At 52.0% G+C, this 16,208-nt stretch overlaps 1 protein-coding gene across 4 annotated transcripts in view; it reads left to right on the forward strand.

The window, feature by feature from the left end:
• Positions 1 to 16,208, forward strand: part of PLCL2 (phospholipase C like 2) — a 162,191-nt gene that overhangs the window by 138,317 nt on the left and 7,666 nt on the right. For all 4 annotated transcript variants that reach the window (XM_014585091.2, XM_027769171.1, XM_014585090.2 and 1 more), the window contains exons 5-6: positions 2,817 to 2,892; positions 14,574 to 14,683. In XM_014585091.2, coding sequence (XP_014440577.1) covers positions 2,817 to 2,892; positions 14,574 to 14,683 — 186 coding nt within the window. The remainder of the gene's footprint in view (positions 1 to 2,816; positions 2,893 to 14,573; positions 14,684 to 16,208) is intronic.

The following is a 16,208-nucleotide window of genomic DNA, read 5'->3' on the forward strand; positions in this document are numbered from 1 at the left end:
GCCCAAGATTCCAAGAGGAGAATGGAGGAGAAGGGATTGCGGTGTGGCTATCCCCCCAGGGGGTGATTTCTCGCTTTCTGTCTCTCTCTGTCTGTCTGGCCAGCGTACGTGCCCTACAGCAAAAACCTCTCCAAAAAAAAGAAAAAAAAGAAAGTAGAAATGGAAAATTATTGACGATAACATGTATGATTAAGCCCCTGTGCAGTGTATTCTGGATGGGAAATCACATTTTGTATGCTGTGACAATGCTCAGGGAATGAATATAAATTATTAATTAATTAAAATTTTTAAAAATTAAGAGAAGGAGGAATGGCCCATACAGTGCAGGGCAGAAGAGCAGCTGTGCTCCCTACCCAGAGCCTCGAAATGGATTTAGATTTCGTCAGCCTGGCATATATTTCACAGCCGAAAGTGCATACTTCCTTAACCTTTGGTAATACTTTAAACTGGAAGATGCTTCTAAGAAGAAGAATGCGATTTTTTTCTTTCTCCGAGCTTCCTCACACCAGGCTTTTCAAGCAGAGCTAAAATTAGTAACGCGTGCTGGAGCCGTGGCCAGCGAAGTCTGCGAGGAGGCGTGCTCCTTCAGCCCGTTCTGGGCTCTCGGAAGATGCTCTGCCAGGCCTCCTGGGTAGACGGGAGGTCAGCGTGGCACCTGCCACTTGCGAGTGTCTCCGCTGTGCCAGTCGTGCGCACGTCACACTGTGAGGAGTGATGTCTGTGCCAAGCCCTTTGTGTGGTCAGAGATGATGGTTCTGTGAGGTCCTGGATGGCCGAGCTCGTGGACGGCAGCACCAGGGTTGGAACCCACCCAAAGCCGTGCCCTGGTGCCCTCCACTGCCTCGGCACGAGTCTGACTACCCTTCCCTACCAGTGCATGCGTGTGCGTGCATGTGTGCCTGTGTGCGTGCGTGTGTGCCTGTGTGCACACGTGTGTGCGCGTGTGTGCCCGTGCTGTGCTGCCACCTTGCTCTCTGTCCCTTCCTGACTGCTCCTGTCCCGCTCCCTTGCGTCATGACCAGATCTGTTTATATTATAATTTTTTTGCCTCTTTCCTACCCAAATGGTACGGGGGCCGGGCTGCCCAGTGCTTTGCTCCCGAGCTGTGGCAGCCACGAGGCGCATTGCAGAAGTCCACGCTGCTCCGCGTCTCCCAGTCGGCCCGACAGCAGAGCCGAGAAAGGTTACAGATGACGGTGTGGACCTGTTCGGTATGCAGATGATGCCACGGTGCAGATGACTTTACATCCGGGTCACCGAGTCCTGAGCGACTCGTTTCTGTCGCTGCCTGCTCAGTATGTCGAGCTGTGAAGAGAGGAGTATTTGAATGTACAGGAATGACTCAGATCTTCAAGAATGAATATGAAAGAACTGACTTCCAAAGTGCAAGCCCTCCCCCTCAGTGCTGCGGTCTCCCTCCGGGCAGAGGCTGTGTCCCGCAGGTCCTGTGGCCGCAGTTCCTGCACAGTGAGGGCCGTGCACAGCCTAGCTGCGGCCACACGCTGGCCTGCGCACTGCGTTTACCGTAGTTTTTGCAGTGGTGGAAGTCGAGATGCCGTGGGACTAATTTTAAGAATCTAGTGCTCATCTTACGAGGCCTGTTGACTATACTTTCGTTTAAATGCGTGTATCTGATCAAAACATAGTGTCCTTTGAATTATAAATAACCCAGCCTGCGTATATGTGGTTTCCATGAAATAATGACTGTGGCAGTTAGTGATGGACGCCGTAGAGAAAAACAGGAAAGAAATAAAGGCAGGGATGGGCGTTTCTTAGTTAAATAAGGGTGGGGCCCAGGCGGCGGCACGGCCTTAAACAGGTCACTGCGAGGTGGGCCCGCCTGGCAAGGTTCCAGGCTCATGGCCAGAGATCTGCCTGAGGGCTCCAGACGTGCGTGTGCCCCGATTCAGGGCTGGCTGGGCTGGGGATGTATCGTCCTGGCAGCACCCCGATGGGGTGCTGTCTCTTTGTCTCTTTCTCTCTGTCTCTCTCACTCATGGAAGAAATAAGTAAACTTTAAAAAATAAATTAATAGTATGGCCGTGCGTGGTAGGTGAGTACTGGAAGAACGTAAAACATTTCAACGTTTCAGCCTGAACAGATGGGATCGGTACCAGGTAAGTATCCTCACTGCTCCCGTTTGAGCCAGGAGGGCTGAGTCGGGCTGTCTCCTGTTCATACTCATTTTAAACCGGCGCGGTTACTTTGGACTGCTCTTCTCCAGCTCTTTGGTGAGCTAAATAATTGCTCACTTCTGCCCTTGGTCCTCTCGGTTATTTCTGCTGGACTGTGGAACAGAAAATCAAACACAGTTTAAAACTGAGTATTTTAGAAAGCATTAGTAGGAATGGTTTGAGAAGTGTCATTAGTGATGGGCGACATCCAATAAATGCTGGTTTCTGATCGCCATTTGTGTTTTAAACTCACTTTCAGATGAAAACATTCTGGCTGAGATGGGGTGAGGGACATAGGTATTTCAGCTCTCTAGACAATGAAGGCAAAGCATTTGTTAATAGGGATGACCGGAACATCAGTTAGAACTTGGATCCGATATAGACACATACTTATATATTTATATGTAGCTTTTCACAGTGAAGTCCACTCAGTCCCACCTTGGCTCAGGGTCAAGTTCGGCCGAACTACGTCCGAAACACGATATTCGGCAGTGAGAATGCCTGATCGCACGTCTCACGCGAGCGGCGGGAGTCGATGCGGTGTCTTGCGGCATCACAGTTGCCCACAGGCGGAAGAGCCCAGGCCGGGCGCAGGAGGGTGTCTGCCTGCCGGTGTAATCTGTCTCCCTGCTCCCTCCGCAGATGATCCAGTCCCTCAAGGCGCTGATCGAGAACGCAGACGCTGTGTATGAGAAGATCGTGCACTGCCAGAAAGCGGGTAAGCGAAACTCCGGGTCCTCTTCAGAGTGAGATGAGGAGCGGCCTGTGTCTTGCCCTGAAACCACGTCTTTCTGATGCCCGAGCGAGAAAGTCAGATATAAGCCCTCCTTTTCCAGGGCTACAGTAAATGCCGGTGCAGTGACTCCCAGCCTGGGTCACAGACCCACATGGGAGGGGCTCTCAGGGGACGTCGGCCCTGGCCCGGGGCGGCTCTGAGACTGAGAACCTCCACGTCCATCCTCTGCCACCCGCCCTGACAAACCTCCTCCCAGTCCCTCTGACTTCGGGCACACACGGGCTAAGGGGCAGAGGATGGGTGCCAGACGCAGCCCCGTGACACTTCAGCACGCTGGCCTTCCCACGTGCTACTCGTTCATGTTAACTGCCCGCCGTTGTACTGGGCTATGAGATTCTGTACCTAGACGGCTGCTGGGTTGCTCTACCTGTGCTGAAACCCCGAACCCAAGTACCCGGTGGTGTAGCTCTGGTGTATATGCAAGTATCCTTCTTTCGATTTTCTAATTTCTTTTTGAGCGTCAGTTTGAAAGAGTCTAATATGGAGGATATTTGTAAGCTTTAAAGAAGACCATGTGCTCTTACTGAGGTTTTTTGGTTTGCTGTTCTTTAAAATCAAGACATTGCAACTGTCGGCTTCTTATACTCATCTGTCTTAGAAATGAACTCATTTGAAATAGATGGATGACAAGAATGGGAGTGACACCCTCCGCTCCCACCCCCAGGTGTCTACTGAGGAATATTCATTCACTTTAGCGCCCGATCAGCCATCTCCCGAATCCTGGCCTTGTCCTGCTCATCCTACGGGCACAGTGTCGTTAGCAGAGTGATCCTCCACGGTCCAGTCCTTTTCAGGGCGATTCTGCCTGCCGTCCACAGCTAGAACAAGTTGTCTCAGACACCATTTTTGCCATGTCGCTGTTCTATACAGAATCAAGGAGCTTCCCGGGGTCTCGTATCAAATCCAAGCCTCCCACTCCATGTGCAGCCGTAGGCCAAGTAGCCCACTCTTTTGCCAGTACTACATGAAATATATTAGTTAATCCATCTGTTTGTGTATGTAATAAATATGTTTTGAGCTGTTGTATGCAAGAGGTACTTGGCATCTCTGTCATACCGAAGTATGGGGGAATAGTTAGACCGCTGCAAGTGACCTTCAGAGCAAGTCAGGTACATGTTATACTCAACATCAGGAGTCGCAGCTTGGTTCGTGAGGTAGTGGGAGCCATCGGTTTTGTTTGGTTTTTAATTCTCCAGAGGGTCCATATGCGAGAGAGAGAGAGAGAGAGGGAGGGAGGAGGAGGAAAGCAAGAAAGCACACACCCCCCTCCCCACGGAGAATGGTGACGCTGCGATCCCTTTGCCCACATTTCCCTCCTTTGGGGAGTCCGGGCATGCAGGCACACGTCCTCAGCGTGTTTTTCTAGCCTCCAAGTCCAGGTCTTGAACCGTGTAGTCAGCCATGTGCGACCCAGCTCATATAACCACCAGGCCATTGGCTGGCCCTTATTTTGTTGCTTGTTTGTTTGTTTTGAAAGTTTATTCATTTATTTTGAGAGAGAGAGAAAGGCGGACGACAGGGTCTTCCTGCTGCGGCCCTCCGGCAGCCCACGCTCGGGCGTCCAAGCACATACTGTGTGCTTTTCTTCCTCTGTTGCCTCAACAGTCTTCCGGAAGACCTTGCCCGAGTCCAGCACTTACTCCATTCTGTTGAGCCCTTCATACCCGCGGAACATGTGCTTCAGCTGAAGGAGCATCTTCAGTTATTGGTTGTTCTGTTAGTACATTCCATCTCGGTAGTCTTTCCCCCCTGAGAGAGAAAGATTATTGCTACAGGGCACATGTGCTTGCCAGAGAGACAGAAAGCAAGATGGCCGCGCCGCAGGCCCTTCTCCTCCATTCTCCTCTCCAGATCCTGAGTGCACATGCCCATGTGCCTGGTCACCAGGTCTGGGACTCGAACCGCGTTTGGCTATGTGGGAGTCCAGCAACGTAACCATCACGCTATCCACTGGTCCCGGTGTATTCCATCTACCAAACAAGGTAATAACCCCCCAGGGCTCCAGCCTGTCTGTTAAGTGCCCTCAGTGTTTCCCTCCTGGACAGAGTGGTCACTCAGCAGTGACTGATGAAATGCGATTTCATTTCTGTTACGTATTTAGCTCTATTAAACGAGTGCATTGCTCTGAGAATTGTGCACTTTGTGGAATTTGAAAAAAAAATACTGTTTATCAGAAAAAAGAAATGTTTATTCTTTCAACAATTTGAGTTATTGTCATTTCTTTGCAAATTCATTGGCTCATGAAATTCGATCATTTCTAGAATAATGCGGCTTTATGTTATCCTTCTGTTCGACTTCATCAAGGGGTACGTTGGCTTGTGCTTGAACAGCTGAAGAATTTGGCCATTAGGGATTTTGCTTGGAGCGGAGGGGAGAAGCCGCCGTTCTGGTCTGTGGCTCTGGGTGTAAAGGCCTCCAGGGGCGTGTCAAGATTACCCCATCTCACAGTCACTGGGGTTATTGGGAGCTCACAGTTACCCTAAGGACAGGCAGCCATCAGTCAGTGAAGAAGTGCCCGTTTGTATTGGGCTTAAAAGATATTCACGTGAGATTTTGCTTTTGTTATCTTGCTTTGAGGGACTTAAATCTTGCAAATGAAAATATAGGTCACCAAAGTACTGCAAAGAGAGGATTATTTTAGAAGTATTTCAAAGTTTAAAAAAAAAAAACAAAAAACGAATGTTATTATTAGATAGACCTTTACTTAAATGATTCCGTGGGGATCCCTGATGCTGGAGCGAGCAGGGACGCCTGCAGACCCGATTACTGGAACTCAGTTCTGTGCCATTCAAGATTACCCCATCTCACAGTCACTGGGGTTATTGGGAGCTCACAGTTACCCTAAGGACAGGCAGCCATCAGTCAGTGAAGAAGTGCTCGTTTGTATTGGGCTTAAAAGATATTCACGTGAGATTTTGCTTTTGTTATCTTGCTTTGAGGGACTTAAATCTTGCAAATGAAAATATAGGTCACCAAAGTACTGCAAAGAGAGGATTATTTTAGAAGTATTTCAAAGTTTAAAAAAAAAAAAAAAACAAAAAACGAATGTTATTATTAGATAGACCTTTACTTAAATGATTCCGTGGGGATCCCTGATGCTGGAGCGAGCAGGGACGCCTGCAGACCCGATTACTGGAACTCAGTTCTGTGCCATTTGCCACTCAAGAAGGCCGCCCTGAGGGACACTGGGCAGTGAATAAGGACGGAGTTTGCTGGCTGAGACCGGCACCAGGCAGAGAGTGGCCCCTAACCGCCTCTGCCAGCCTGGGTGGGGAAGGTGGAGGAGAGAGCGGACATCCAGGAGCAGGGGGAGTTACTCATTGTCTGGGGGCAGAATTGAGGAGGCCGGGTCCTTGTCTCCCAGAGGGATAGGAGACAGTTTCACGCAGGGCGTCGGGGGCAGCATGACCAGCCTCAGTTCTCAGCCAGGGCTTAAGGACAAGCACCGATTGACGTGCAGCAGAAGCAAAGTGGGATCCGTCACTCTCCCTCTCTCTGTCTCTCTCTGGTGAGCACATATGCCTTATAGCAAATTAAATGATGATAAACAATTTCTTAAAAATTTTTCAATTTAATTCTATTTATTTGTTCATTTATTTTAATTTGACCAGAGAGGGAAACAGAGAGAGAGATAGGGAAAGTGAGAAGGCAAGCCACCGGGTCTGGGACTCAAACCATGGTTTGCCGTGTGGGAATGTCCAATGCCTTAACCGCTGGTCCCAATAATAAATAATTACTTAAAGAAGCAGCAGTAGCAGCAGCAGCAGCGGCAGCAGCGAGGCTCTGCTATGGCTCTGTAACGCTTGAACTGATCCCATGGAAGGGGCTGGTGGGGCCTTCCCCTCCCCTCCTGCACAGCCCGTATCTGTGCGGCTCAGCAGCCGGGTCCACTTTCATTAAGCATTAAGCATTAGGTGTCCTCTATACCTAGGGAGGGAAAAGGTTAGGTTCTGTAGGACTCCTTGTTAGGGAAGTGAAAGACAGAAGTTGAAGAGTGATTTTCCTAAGGTCTCATCTACCAAGATGGACTCCGTGGCCAGCATGGAGTCCTTCAGCTTCTCTGGTGGCTTGGTGACGTGGGGACCAGACACCCACCCCAGGCGCGTGTTGGAGAGTAACCCGGTCCAGGCGTGCTCAGCCTCCTGGCCGTGTGGTTGCTTCCTTTTTTCTTTTCTAGAGAGGAAACTGAGTGTGCTAATGTGATAGGGAGAGAGAGAGGGCAGGAGACCCAGGAGAGGAGTACTGAGCGGTGAAGACAGCCTGCCTAGACAGGGCAGAACCCACAGGCCCTGGAGGCCACGACCTAGAGGGACCTGAGAAGGAGCAAGCGGCGGCCGGGGTAGTCTGTTCTTTAAAGACGACAGCGTGGTAGCTTGGAGAAGGTCAGAGGCAAAGCGAAATTTTAATCGGAAAGCCAGTGAGGAGGAAGGCGTTAAAAGGTGAGACAGAGGGGAACCAGCAGATGGCATAATGGCTACACTACTGGGCTCTCACATAGTCAAGTGTGGTTCTAGTCCCAGACCCGGGGACTTAAAACTCACACCTGAGGGCCAGCAGATGGTTACATTGCCGAACTCCCACGTAGTCTACCACGGTTCAAGTCCTGGATCTGGCCACTTAAAATTCATGCTGAGCATGTGCATGCATGCCCCAAATCCTGAGAGAATGGAAGAGAAGGGACTGTGGCATGACCATTCCATGTGGGGGTTGATTTCTCGTTTTTTGTCTCTGTCTCTTTCTGTCTGGCAAGTGCATGTGCCCTGTAGCAAAATCTCTCTCAAAAAAAAGGGGGGGGGGAGACCTCAGGCCAGGCACATGTGCGGGCATGCCCAGAATCCCAAGAGGAGAATGGGGGAGAAGGGATTGTGGTGTGGCCATCCCCCTGGGGGGTGATTTCTTGCTTTCTGTCTCTCTGTCTCTCCAGTGAATGCACGTGCCCTATAGCAAAAATCTCTCTTAAAAACAAAAACAAAAAAAGATGAGAGGTTAAGGATGGAAGAAGTGAGGAGGGCTGAAATGAAGTAACCCCAAAATCTCTTGACGTTAGAGGAAGGAAGGGCCCTCCCGCCTCTCCGATAATACGGAAGACTGACTTTCAGAGAAATTCCCAGGAAGAGAGACATGCTTTCCAGTGAAGAGGCGGACAAGGAAGCAGAGCTGTAGAACACCAGCTTTGCGGGTGCGGAAGTGAGAGGGGGTTCAGGGCAGGGGCAGGAGTAGGGGACATTTGTGCAAAGCCAGAGGTCAGGCCAGCCCCAGGGACCAGTCGCACAGCAGGTGGTACAAGGCCATGCAGGACGGGGATCTGGGCCAGTGTGACTGGGCAGGATGGATTTGTGACAAACGACAGGGCAATACAAGAGCAAGTTTGTGTAGGGGCCCTCAGGTGGCGTGGTGGCTAAGGGCGCTGGACCCCCATGTGGCTGACGTGGTTAGAGTCCCAGACCTGGCAGCTTGCTTTCTTGCTCTGTCTCTCTCTGGTCAAATTAAAATAGGTATTCCCAAGTAGGTGATTGGCAAGGGACACACCTAGGGGAGTGGAGCAGGAATTTGCAAAGGAGAAGCACCATAAAAGTTTAATTTTTAAAGTATATATGTTTATAGAAGATTTGCCAAATTCTTGAGGGGAAAAATCTTTCTCCCTTTCTACTATCTCTCTCTTCCAGTGGGCAGACCTGTAGCTGTCTCTGAGTTTTAATTTCTTTCTATCAGTAGTTGCTGAATTGATCTGCCTCAGAGAGCATGGGGGTTACCCTGTGAGCGGGGCGTTTTTCTCAGTGACGTTAAATGGAAGATAGATTGTTCTCTGGAGGAGGAAAGAAATCAATGTTAAAGATGATGACTTAACTGCTCCTTTAATCTCCGCTCCCTTCTAAGGCCTCATTAAAAAGGAGGGGTTGGCACCAAAGGTGTGGATCCACAGGGACTCAGAAAAGGGGAACAGCAACATTCTGGGAAGTGCAAACCTGTGATTTAGCGGCCCACCCAGGAAAGCGTGGCCCCTCCCCAGATCCAGGCTCGCTGTAGACCACCGGCTCAGGACGGTGGCACCAGGGCCTCTGGAGGTTGGGGTACGGTCAGGACACAAGAACTGTCTGCTAGGAAGCAATTCGAGCCCTGTGTCCTGGCCACGGAGAGGTTACATGTAATGAAATTCTCATCCTGCTTGTGGAAACGTGGCAGGCAATACTCGCTAACACATCGTCACTGAAGATCGGGAGCATGCCACTTAGAAATAAGGACACAAATGCGAAAAGGGGGCTTGAATGCCAGTGCTTCCCCGCAGGGGGACGATACCAGGTGTTTGCCTTTAAACTATGTGAATGCATAAGGCTCATAAAAATAAAAACTAATTTGAAGATAAAAGCAAGAATCGAGGGAAAGACCACTGGGACCAGGAATGGTTCGGTGTGGTCCACGCCCACCAGGCTCAGGGACAGTGCCAGGTTCCTGAGAAGCCCGCGGCTTGGCAGGACAGTCGCCAGCTTCCCAGAGCCAGGGAGGAGGCTGGGGCGAGGCCTGGGTGGGTGAGGACCCGGTTCCTCTTCTCACCAGGATGAGAAGGATATTTCTGTGTTCTTTCACAATGAGTGTTGGGGGGAAGTGGGTGTTTTTGGTTTTTGTCTGGGTGCTTTGTTTGTTTGTTTGTTTTCTTGCTACAGGGCTTGTGCACTCAGGGAAAAGAAAGATCACCCCCAAGGGCAGGTCACATCACAGTCACCCCTCTGTCTCTCCTTTCAAGATGTTGGGGTGTGCACGCGCATGTGCCCAGCCTATTTCTCAGGACAGTGAGCTGGGGACGGAAACCACGTGCTCAGCCTTGGGGGATCCAGCTGCCTTGGCCACCCGGCCATAGACCCAGCCTACGAGCTTCTTTTCTAGAAGGTCTAAGGGCCACTCATGCTTGGCCAGAGTTGCATCACTGCCGAGTGAAGTGGGAAATTAGGTCACTTTCCAGATAATGAAACCTTCGGCTTCCCTTCATCTGGATCCGGTTAAGGGAAGCGTGCCCATGGTGGACCGTGTACATCCCAGCTTTCTTCAGTTGGGTTTGCCCAAAGTGATCGGAGCTTTAACTTGCCGGCTCGGGATCCCTCGAGGTGTGTGTCGCTCCTGTGCGGCTGTGTGGCCACCCGGAGGCTTTCCCTTGCAGGCCCCTAAGCTGCTCACTCAGCGACTCCTCACCGTGCCTGTTCACACCCACCCCCGCCGCTACTCCAGTCCCGTCTGTGCATGTCACCTCCTGCTGCCGACCCCTGCTGTACTTCCGGCCGCCTGTTTGCACGCCGCTCTTCTCCCCCTTGTTTGCTGCTTCCAGTCGGCTGGGCTGTCGGCAGCTCCCCTGTGGCCGCGCTTGACAGATCTATCTTCCCGAGAAGCTGATGAGGGCCAGGCGTGCTCCCTGACGGGGCGCGTGAGCGGAGTGCCAGGGCAGACCTGTGAGGCCTGGACTCGATCGCTCCGAGACTTTTATTTAGCTAACTCCTTGGGGCTCAGTGTGCTCTTAGGACCCGAACCGACCAGACGAGTAGCCTGTCGCCATTCGCCTCCTGGTTTCTCACAGCACGGTACAGGTGAACTCCCCTGTCGGTCGCTCTGAAAGCACGGCACGCGTGTTTGGAAACCTTCGCAGGAGGAAACCGACGAGACTCCGAACCTGGTCGAGCTATGTCGGCGTGGTTCTCAGCTCCGTCTCACTGGAGAGAGGTTCTTCCCTGGGAATCAGAAACCCGTATTCTGGGGCTCTGTGCCACAGTGTGCCGTGTGACCCTAAGTTAGTCCCCTGACCCCGCTCCGCCTCCTGCTCCCACGGGAGTGGACGCCTGCCTCGTGGCCTGCGGACGCTGCAGTGGTGACAGAGATGTCGCACGAGCGGCATGATTAGGTGCTCCGTCGGAGGAGGTGCTGGATGAAGGAGGAAACCCGCCCTCTCAGCCGCGTTAGGGGCACAGACATCGCAGCCCACCAGCCCGTGCTTCAAAGGCAGAAGTTAGCAGCAGCCTCGGGTGAAGCGTGGCCCTCTCTGAAGGGGACGCCGGCACCAGCGGCAGACTCCCAGGCCCCCTTCGGAGGGGAGGCCACGGCGTCTTTCCCCTTCTGAGGGAAAGGTCTGGTGTGGGCCACCAGCTCCTCTGGTATGGGAAGCCAGGGCAAGTCGAGAAGCAGGGGCCCTCGGTGGCCTCTCTCTCTCTCTTATTCCTTTGAAAGGGACCCCCATGACCCTGACAACGGAGGGTAGAAGAGATGATCGCAAAGGTGACAGCTTGGCCAACTCGGGCAAAGCCTGGCAGTAAACAATGGTCTCTAGGAGCCCTGTCTTAACACCCGAGTCTGCTGCCCACGCCCTCGTCCCACTGTCAGATTCTCACGTCATCTTCTCGACGTTTTAATGACAGTGCACGTTCACGCTCGAGAGAGAGCGAGAGAGAAGGAAAGCGCCCTTCAGAGGATCCTGTCACCCCTGATCCCCGTCCCCCAGAGCACTGCAGGACCTGGGTACCGGGGCCTGGACCCAGCGTGTTTTCATTTCTGATCTGGGATCCGCCATGTGGCTTCCAGCACCGCCTCCCGTCCACCCAGACTGCTCCTAGGCTGGGCCCCTCGTAGTGTTTCCTTAGTGTGGTCAGAACCCTTGGCAATGCAGGTTTGAAATGCAGTTTCTTTACGTAAGCCCCACTACGGGCTCTGCGGGTGGGCCCTAGAGTCTGCATTATCATGAGCTCATGGGTTTGGAGACGCCCTCTTCCCAGGGTCGAGCAGAGCTGCCTCCCTCGGCGTCTCCTCTGCCCCCTTCCAGGGACTTGCTAACACCGGCTCCGAAGCAGCCCTCAGTGGGGACGACCGTACCACAGCCCCTTCTCCGTTCTCCTCTCAGACATGGGCGCCACACACACACCCCTCAGCATGCTTTTCAAGCTGCTGGCTCTGGGATCCAAACCCAGGAGTCAGCCATGTGGGACCCAGCACCTTAACCACCACACGACCTGCCTGTCTCCTTCCAGGATTTTAAACCCATGCACACTTGTGCCCAGTGTTTTTTAAGCCCCTGGGTCTGGGACTCGAACCATGCAATCACTCATGTGAGATCCAGCTGCCAAAGCCACCATGTCCTCAGGGTTTCAGAAGTTTAAACTTGTCTGATTCATTATTTTTAGTTTCTTGTATAAGATTAAGCAATCTAAATGTAAACGGCCCATTGTTTGTGATATGTCCTACCACGGGTCAGAGTTCTATGTCTCCCATGTCGTCAACTGCAGTTCGAGTCCCCGACCCAGCGGCTTAAACCTCACACCAGGCATGTGTGTATGTGTGCATGCCCAAAATCCCAAGAGAGAATGGAGGAGAAGGGATTGCACCATGGCCATCTCCCCTGGAGGGTGATTTCTTGCTTTCTGTCTCTCTTTCTGCTTCTTTGGCAACTGCACACACCCTGTAAAATTTCTATTTTTTTAAACATGATTGCTGCCTAATCATAGTTGTTACTATTTTCATTTAAAATTTTTTGGCTCTGTTTTTAGTCTGTTAAGCCAAGCACACCCAGTGACAGAGAGAGCTAGCCTGAGGGCATGCAGCCCACCTCTGAGTCAGTCACCAGCCTCTGGTGGAGGCCTAGTGAGGCAGGCTGGGCTGTTCTCAGGAACCATCACTGCGAAGGAGAAGGCGCAGAGGACGGTGGTCAGGGTGTTCCTTCCCTGGACGTCAGCGTGTGTTCAATATTTACAGCCCGAGGAACACAGCTGTCAGCCACGTCGAAGGATTTGCTTTGAAATGGTGTGTCCCAGACAGGGAACCAACATTGGGACCTCCAGCCGAGAGTCCAGGTGTGCAGAAGAACACAGAAGGGGCCGGCAGGTGGCGTGGTGGTTAAGGTGCTGCGCTCCCACATGGCCGACTGCAGTTCAAGTCCCAGACCCAACGGCTTGAAAATCACACCAGGCACGTGTGCACGCAGGCCCAAAAATCCCAAAAGGAGAATAGAGGAGACTGGATTGTGGCATGGCCATCCCCACTGGGACAGGGGGATTTCTCACTCTCCCTCTCACTGCCTCTCTCTGTTTCTCTTCAGCAAATAGATGCACCCCATGGCAAAAATCATAAAACACACACACACACACACACACACACACACACACACACACACAGAAAATGTGCTGTAAAACTGAGAGCAGTTCACACTATCTGTATTAGCAAACGGTCTGAAACAGCTCGATGCCCATCAGGAGGCCTGGCTCAATCAGTGCTGGTGGCACCTCCGCCCGGATAGGGAGCCGTCCCCACTGCGTTCCGGGAGGGTAGAGTGCGATGGACGGGTGGGCTCTTCGTGCAAGCGGAGGAGTATGACTGTGTGCATCCGCCTGCTTGAACCTGCAAGAAACCACAGTGGAGAGAGAAATAAAGACCGAGGGACCAAGGCGGAGGGAGGCAGGAAAGACTCACGATCGGGGAGATGCGCCTTCCTCGGCCTAGCTTCGGAATCATGCGGAGTTTGAGACGGTCAGGAAACAAACGACACCCGAAAGGCACCCTCCCCACACACAGGCAAGGTAGGGCTAAGGAAACAAGTGAGCCTAATTGTGCTTGTCATCGTCACAGCCACACAGAAAAGGATCATTCCGATTCCAACCTTAGAACGCGGCATTTTTACTGTACCTTCTCAGTGAGATACACTGGAAGGACCACAGGGAAAAAAAGCTCAGAGAGTTTCAGTGATAATTCAGAGTCTTAACTATTATTAGTTATGTTGGTGTGGTTAGGAACTAAGATTTTCTGTAGAAGAAAAACAGCCTACAGTTTTTTAAATTATGTAAAAATTCCGTACATTAAAATTTGCATTAGGCGTTTTAGTAGGACCTTATTATCCCCTTTAGGAAAAATATATGCATTAAAAATCTGCCCACTAAAAAGGCCTTGCGGACAGTAAGAGTAAGCACCCAGATTGTGCGGAAAGGCTCTCTCTGCCTCCCTCTCTCTCCAGAGTTTTCTTCTTCCACGTGTGTGTGTGTGTGTGTGTGTGTGTGAGTGAGAGAGAGAGAGAGAGGACTCCTGACTGGGTTTCAATGCTGTGGCCCCACTCCAGCCTCAGCCCCCACAGCCCAGGGACCCAATATCCCCGCGAGGTCCGACCAGAGCCCCGGGCCGCTCTCTGGTCCCTTCTTCCTCTATCCATAAAGTTTCCGTGGAGACTTTCTTGCTGCCCCATGTGGGGTTTGACCTCAGGCATCTACTGTGCTAGGAAACTCAGGACTTTGCATCCTTCCGTCCTGGCTGCCAGCGTTCTCTTCACAGTAGACCTGAAACCTGCCTCCGAGGCTGCCGCTGGTTCTAATCCCAGCTCTTCGTCCTGTTCCCTCTGCGGCCTCCACCTCAGGGCTGGCCGAGCTCCTGGTTTCTAAAATAAAAACGGGAATGACCATGAACACTGTTGGCCCCTAGAACCGTGAGGAGCCACGTCCGACATCTCGGTGTCTGTCCTGTGACTGCGCTCTCAGACCCTCAAGTGGGCGCAGTTAGGAAATCCCGCCATGTCGGCATCGTGGTAGCTGTACCTAGAACAAGAGCCGGCAGCCGGGACGGCATAACGGACACGCCTCTCTCTTTCTCAGCCATGGAGTTCCACGAGCACTTGCACAGCATCGGTACCAAGGAGGGGCTGAAGGAGCGGAAGCTGCAGAAAGCGGTGGAGAGCTTCACCTGGAACATCACCATCCTGAAGGTATGGGGTGCTGAGCCGTTGCCAGGCCTCCTTCAGGGCAGCGTTCCCTGCACTCCGGGTCAGGCCCTGAGGCTGTCTGCAGTGCAGCGGCCTGGCACGGTGGGCTGGAGGGAGGGTGGGACTCCTTGAACGTTTTAGTATTTGCGAGTGCCAGTTGCTACAGTGCGGTACAAAGTATTGGTAATGGCGGGAAGATCAGGGCTGGCAATTAAAGCCCCTCCATTTTCTCAGCACCTTCAAGTAGGGTCACGGCCTCGATGCTCTCGGGACCCCAGGGAGGAGATGGGAAAGAGGCCTTCGGGGCTGGCTCTGAGGTCTGGTGCAGGCAGTGGGCCTGACAGACATCGCAGTGGGTGTCCCGGGCCGCGTGCCTGAGGAGCACGGGTGTGCGTGCACCCATCGTCTCAGAGGGAGGCAGGGGTGGAGAGGAGGGGTGTGGCGTGACCGTAATAGATGGAGCAGTGCTGTCTCCCTCTCCCTCCCTCTCCCTCTCCCTCTCTCTCTCTCTCTGTCTCTCTCTGGCAAGTGCATGTACTCTTAAAAAGAAAGAAAAGGAAAACACTTGTGCAGAGTGGTCGAAGAAGACGCCCAGGATTGCCATTTGAAAGAATTCTTCAAAGGAGAAGCCATCCACCGCTCAACATGAGCGTTTCCCAAAACTAACTTCTATTGTTTTTTGTTATAAAAGTAATACATTTTCATGGCTGAAAATGTCGAAAGCGCGATATGCAAAGGCAGGCTTCACCCTGCCCTCCAGAGACAGTTCCTGGTGGGTTTCACTGGGGGCTCTCCCAGGCCTTTACGTTCTGTGATCTATAAAGTATGACGTGATTTTTAAAGAAGTCTGCGGGTGAGGTCACAGAGGCACACACATAGTGTCACCACTTGGGAGCCTGGAAGGTCCGTGGTGGCCTGGGCGCAGCTCCTGGGCCCACCTGAACACCCTGGCCCTGTGGCGTGCACCTATAACCTTCGCTGATGGTGAGGCGGGGCAGGAGGGTCGCAGCATGGCGAGACCCTGTCAGAAATGCCTGTCTCTGTCTCTCTCCCTCGTGAAGGAAAAAAATTGTTGTGTATAAAGCTTGAAATGTTTTGAGTTTTATCTTCAGGGTGCTTACTTTTCTTCCCAGCGTTTGGGAACATAAATAAGAGTAACACAGAGAAGCTATTTCATTTGAAATCTTGGACGACAAAATCTAAAATTGCCCTGTGGTATTCACCCTCAAAGCTTTATTATGCTCAGTCGAATTCAAGTGCAAAGATCAGACTGCAAAGGTATTATTACAACGGCCTCTGTTCATTTCCTCATCCCTCAAGTTAAAAGATGCAGCCGGACACTGACAGCAGTATTCTGGTTTGACTGAATCAAGGTCCCCTTCCAAAGCTGGCCAACTTGCATTTTCTCATCCTCAACCCCTACTCGTTTTTATAATTAACATCGTTTCCTGGACTTCTTCAAACACTTCTTCCTGCGCACGTACTTCCCACACACGTCCGCATGGATTTCTAGATCTTCTACTTAAAA

This window comes from Tupaia chinensis, unplaced genomic scaffold, assembly GCF_000334495.1.
Source record: "Tupaia chinensis unplaced genomic scaffold, TupChi_1.0 Scaffold148822_2, whole genome shotgun sequence".
Taxonomy (NCBI): domain Eukaryota; kingdom Metazoa; phylum Chordata; class Mammalia; order Scandentia; family Tupaiidae; genus Tupaia; species Tupaia belangeri.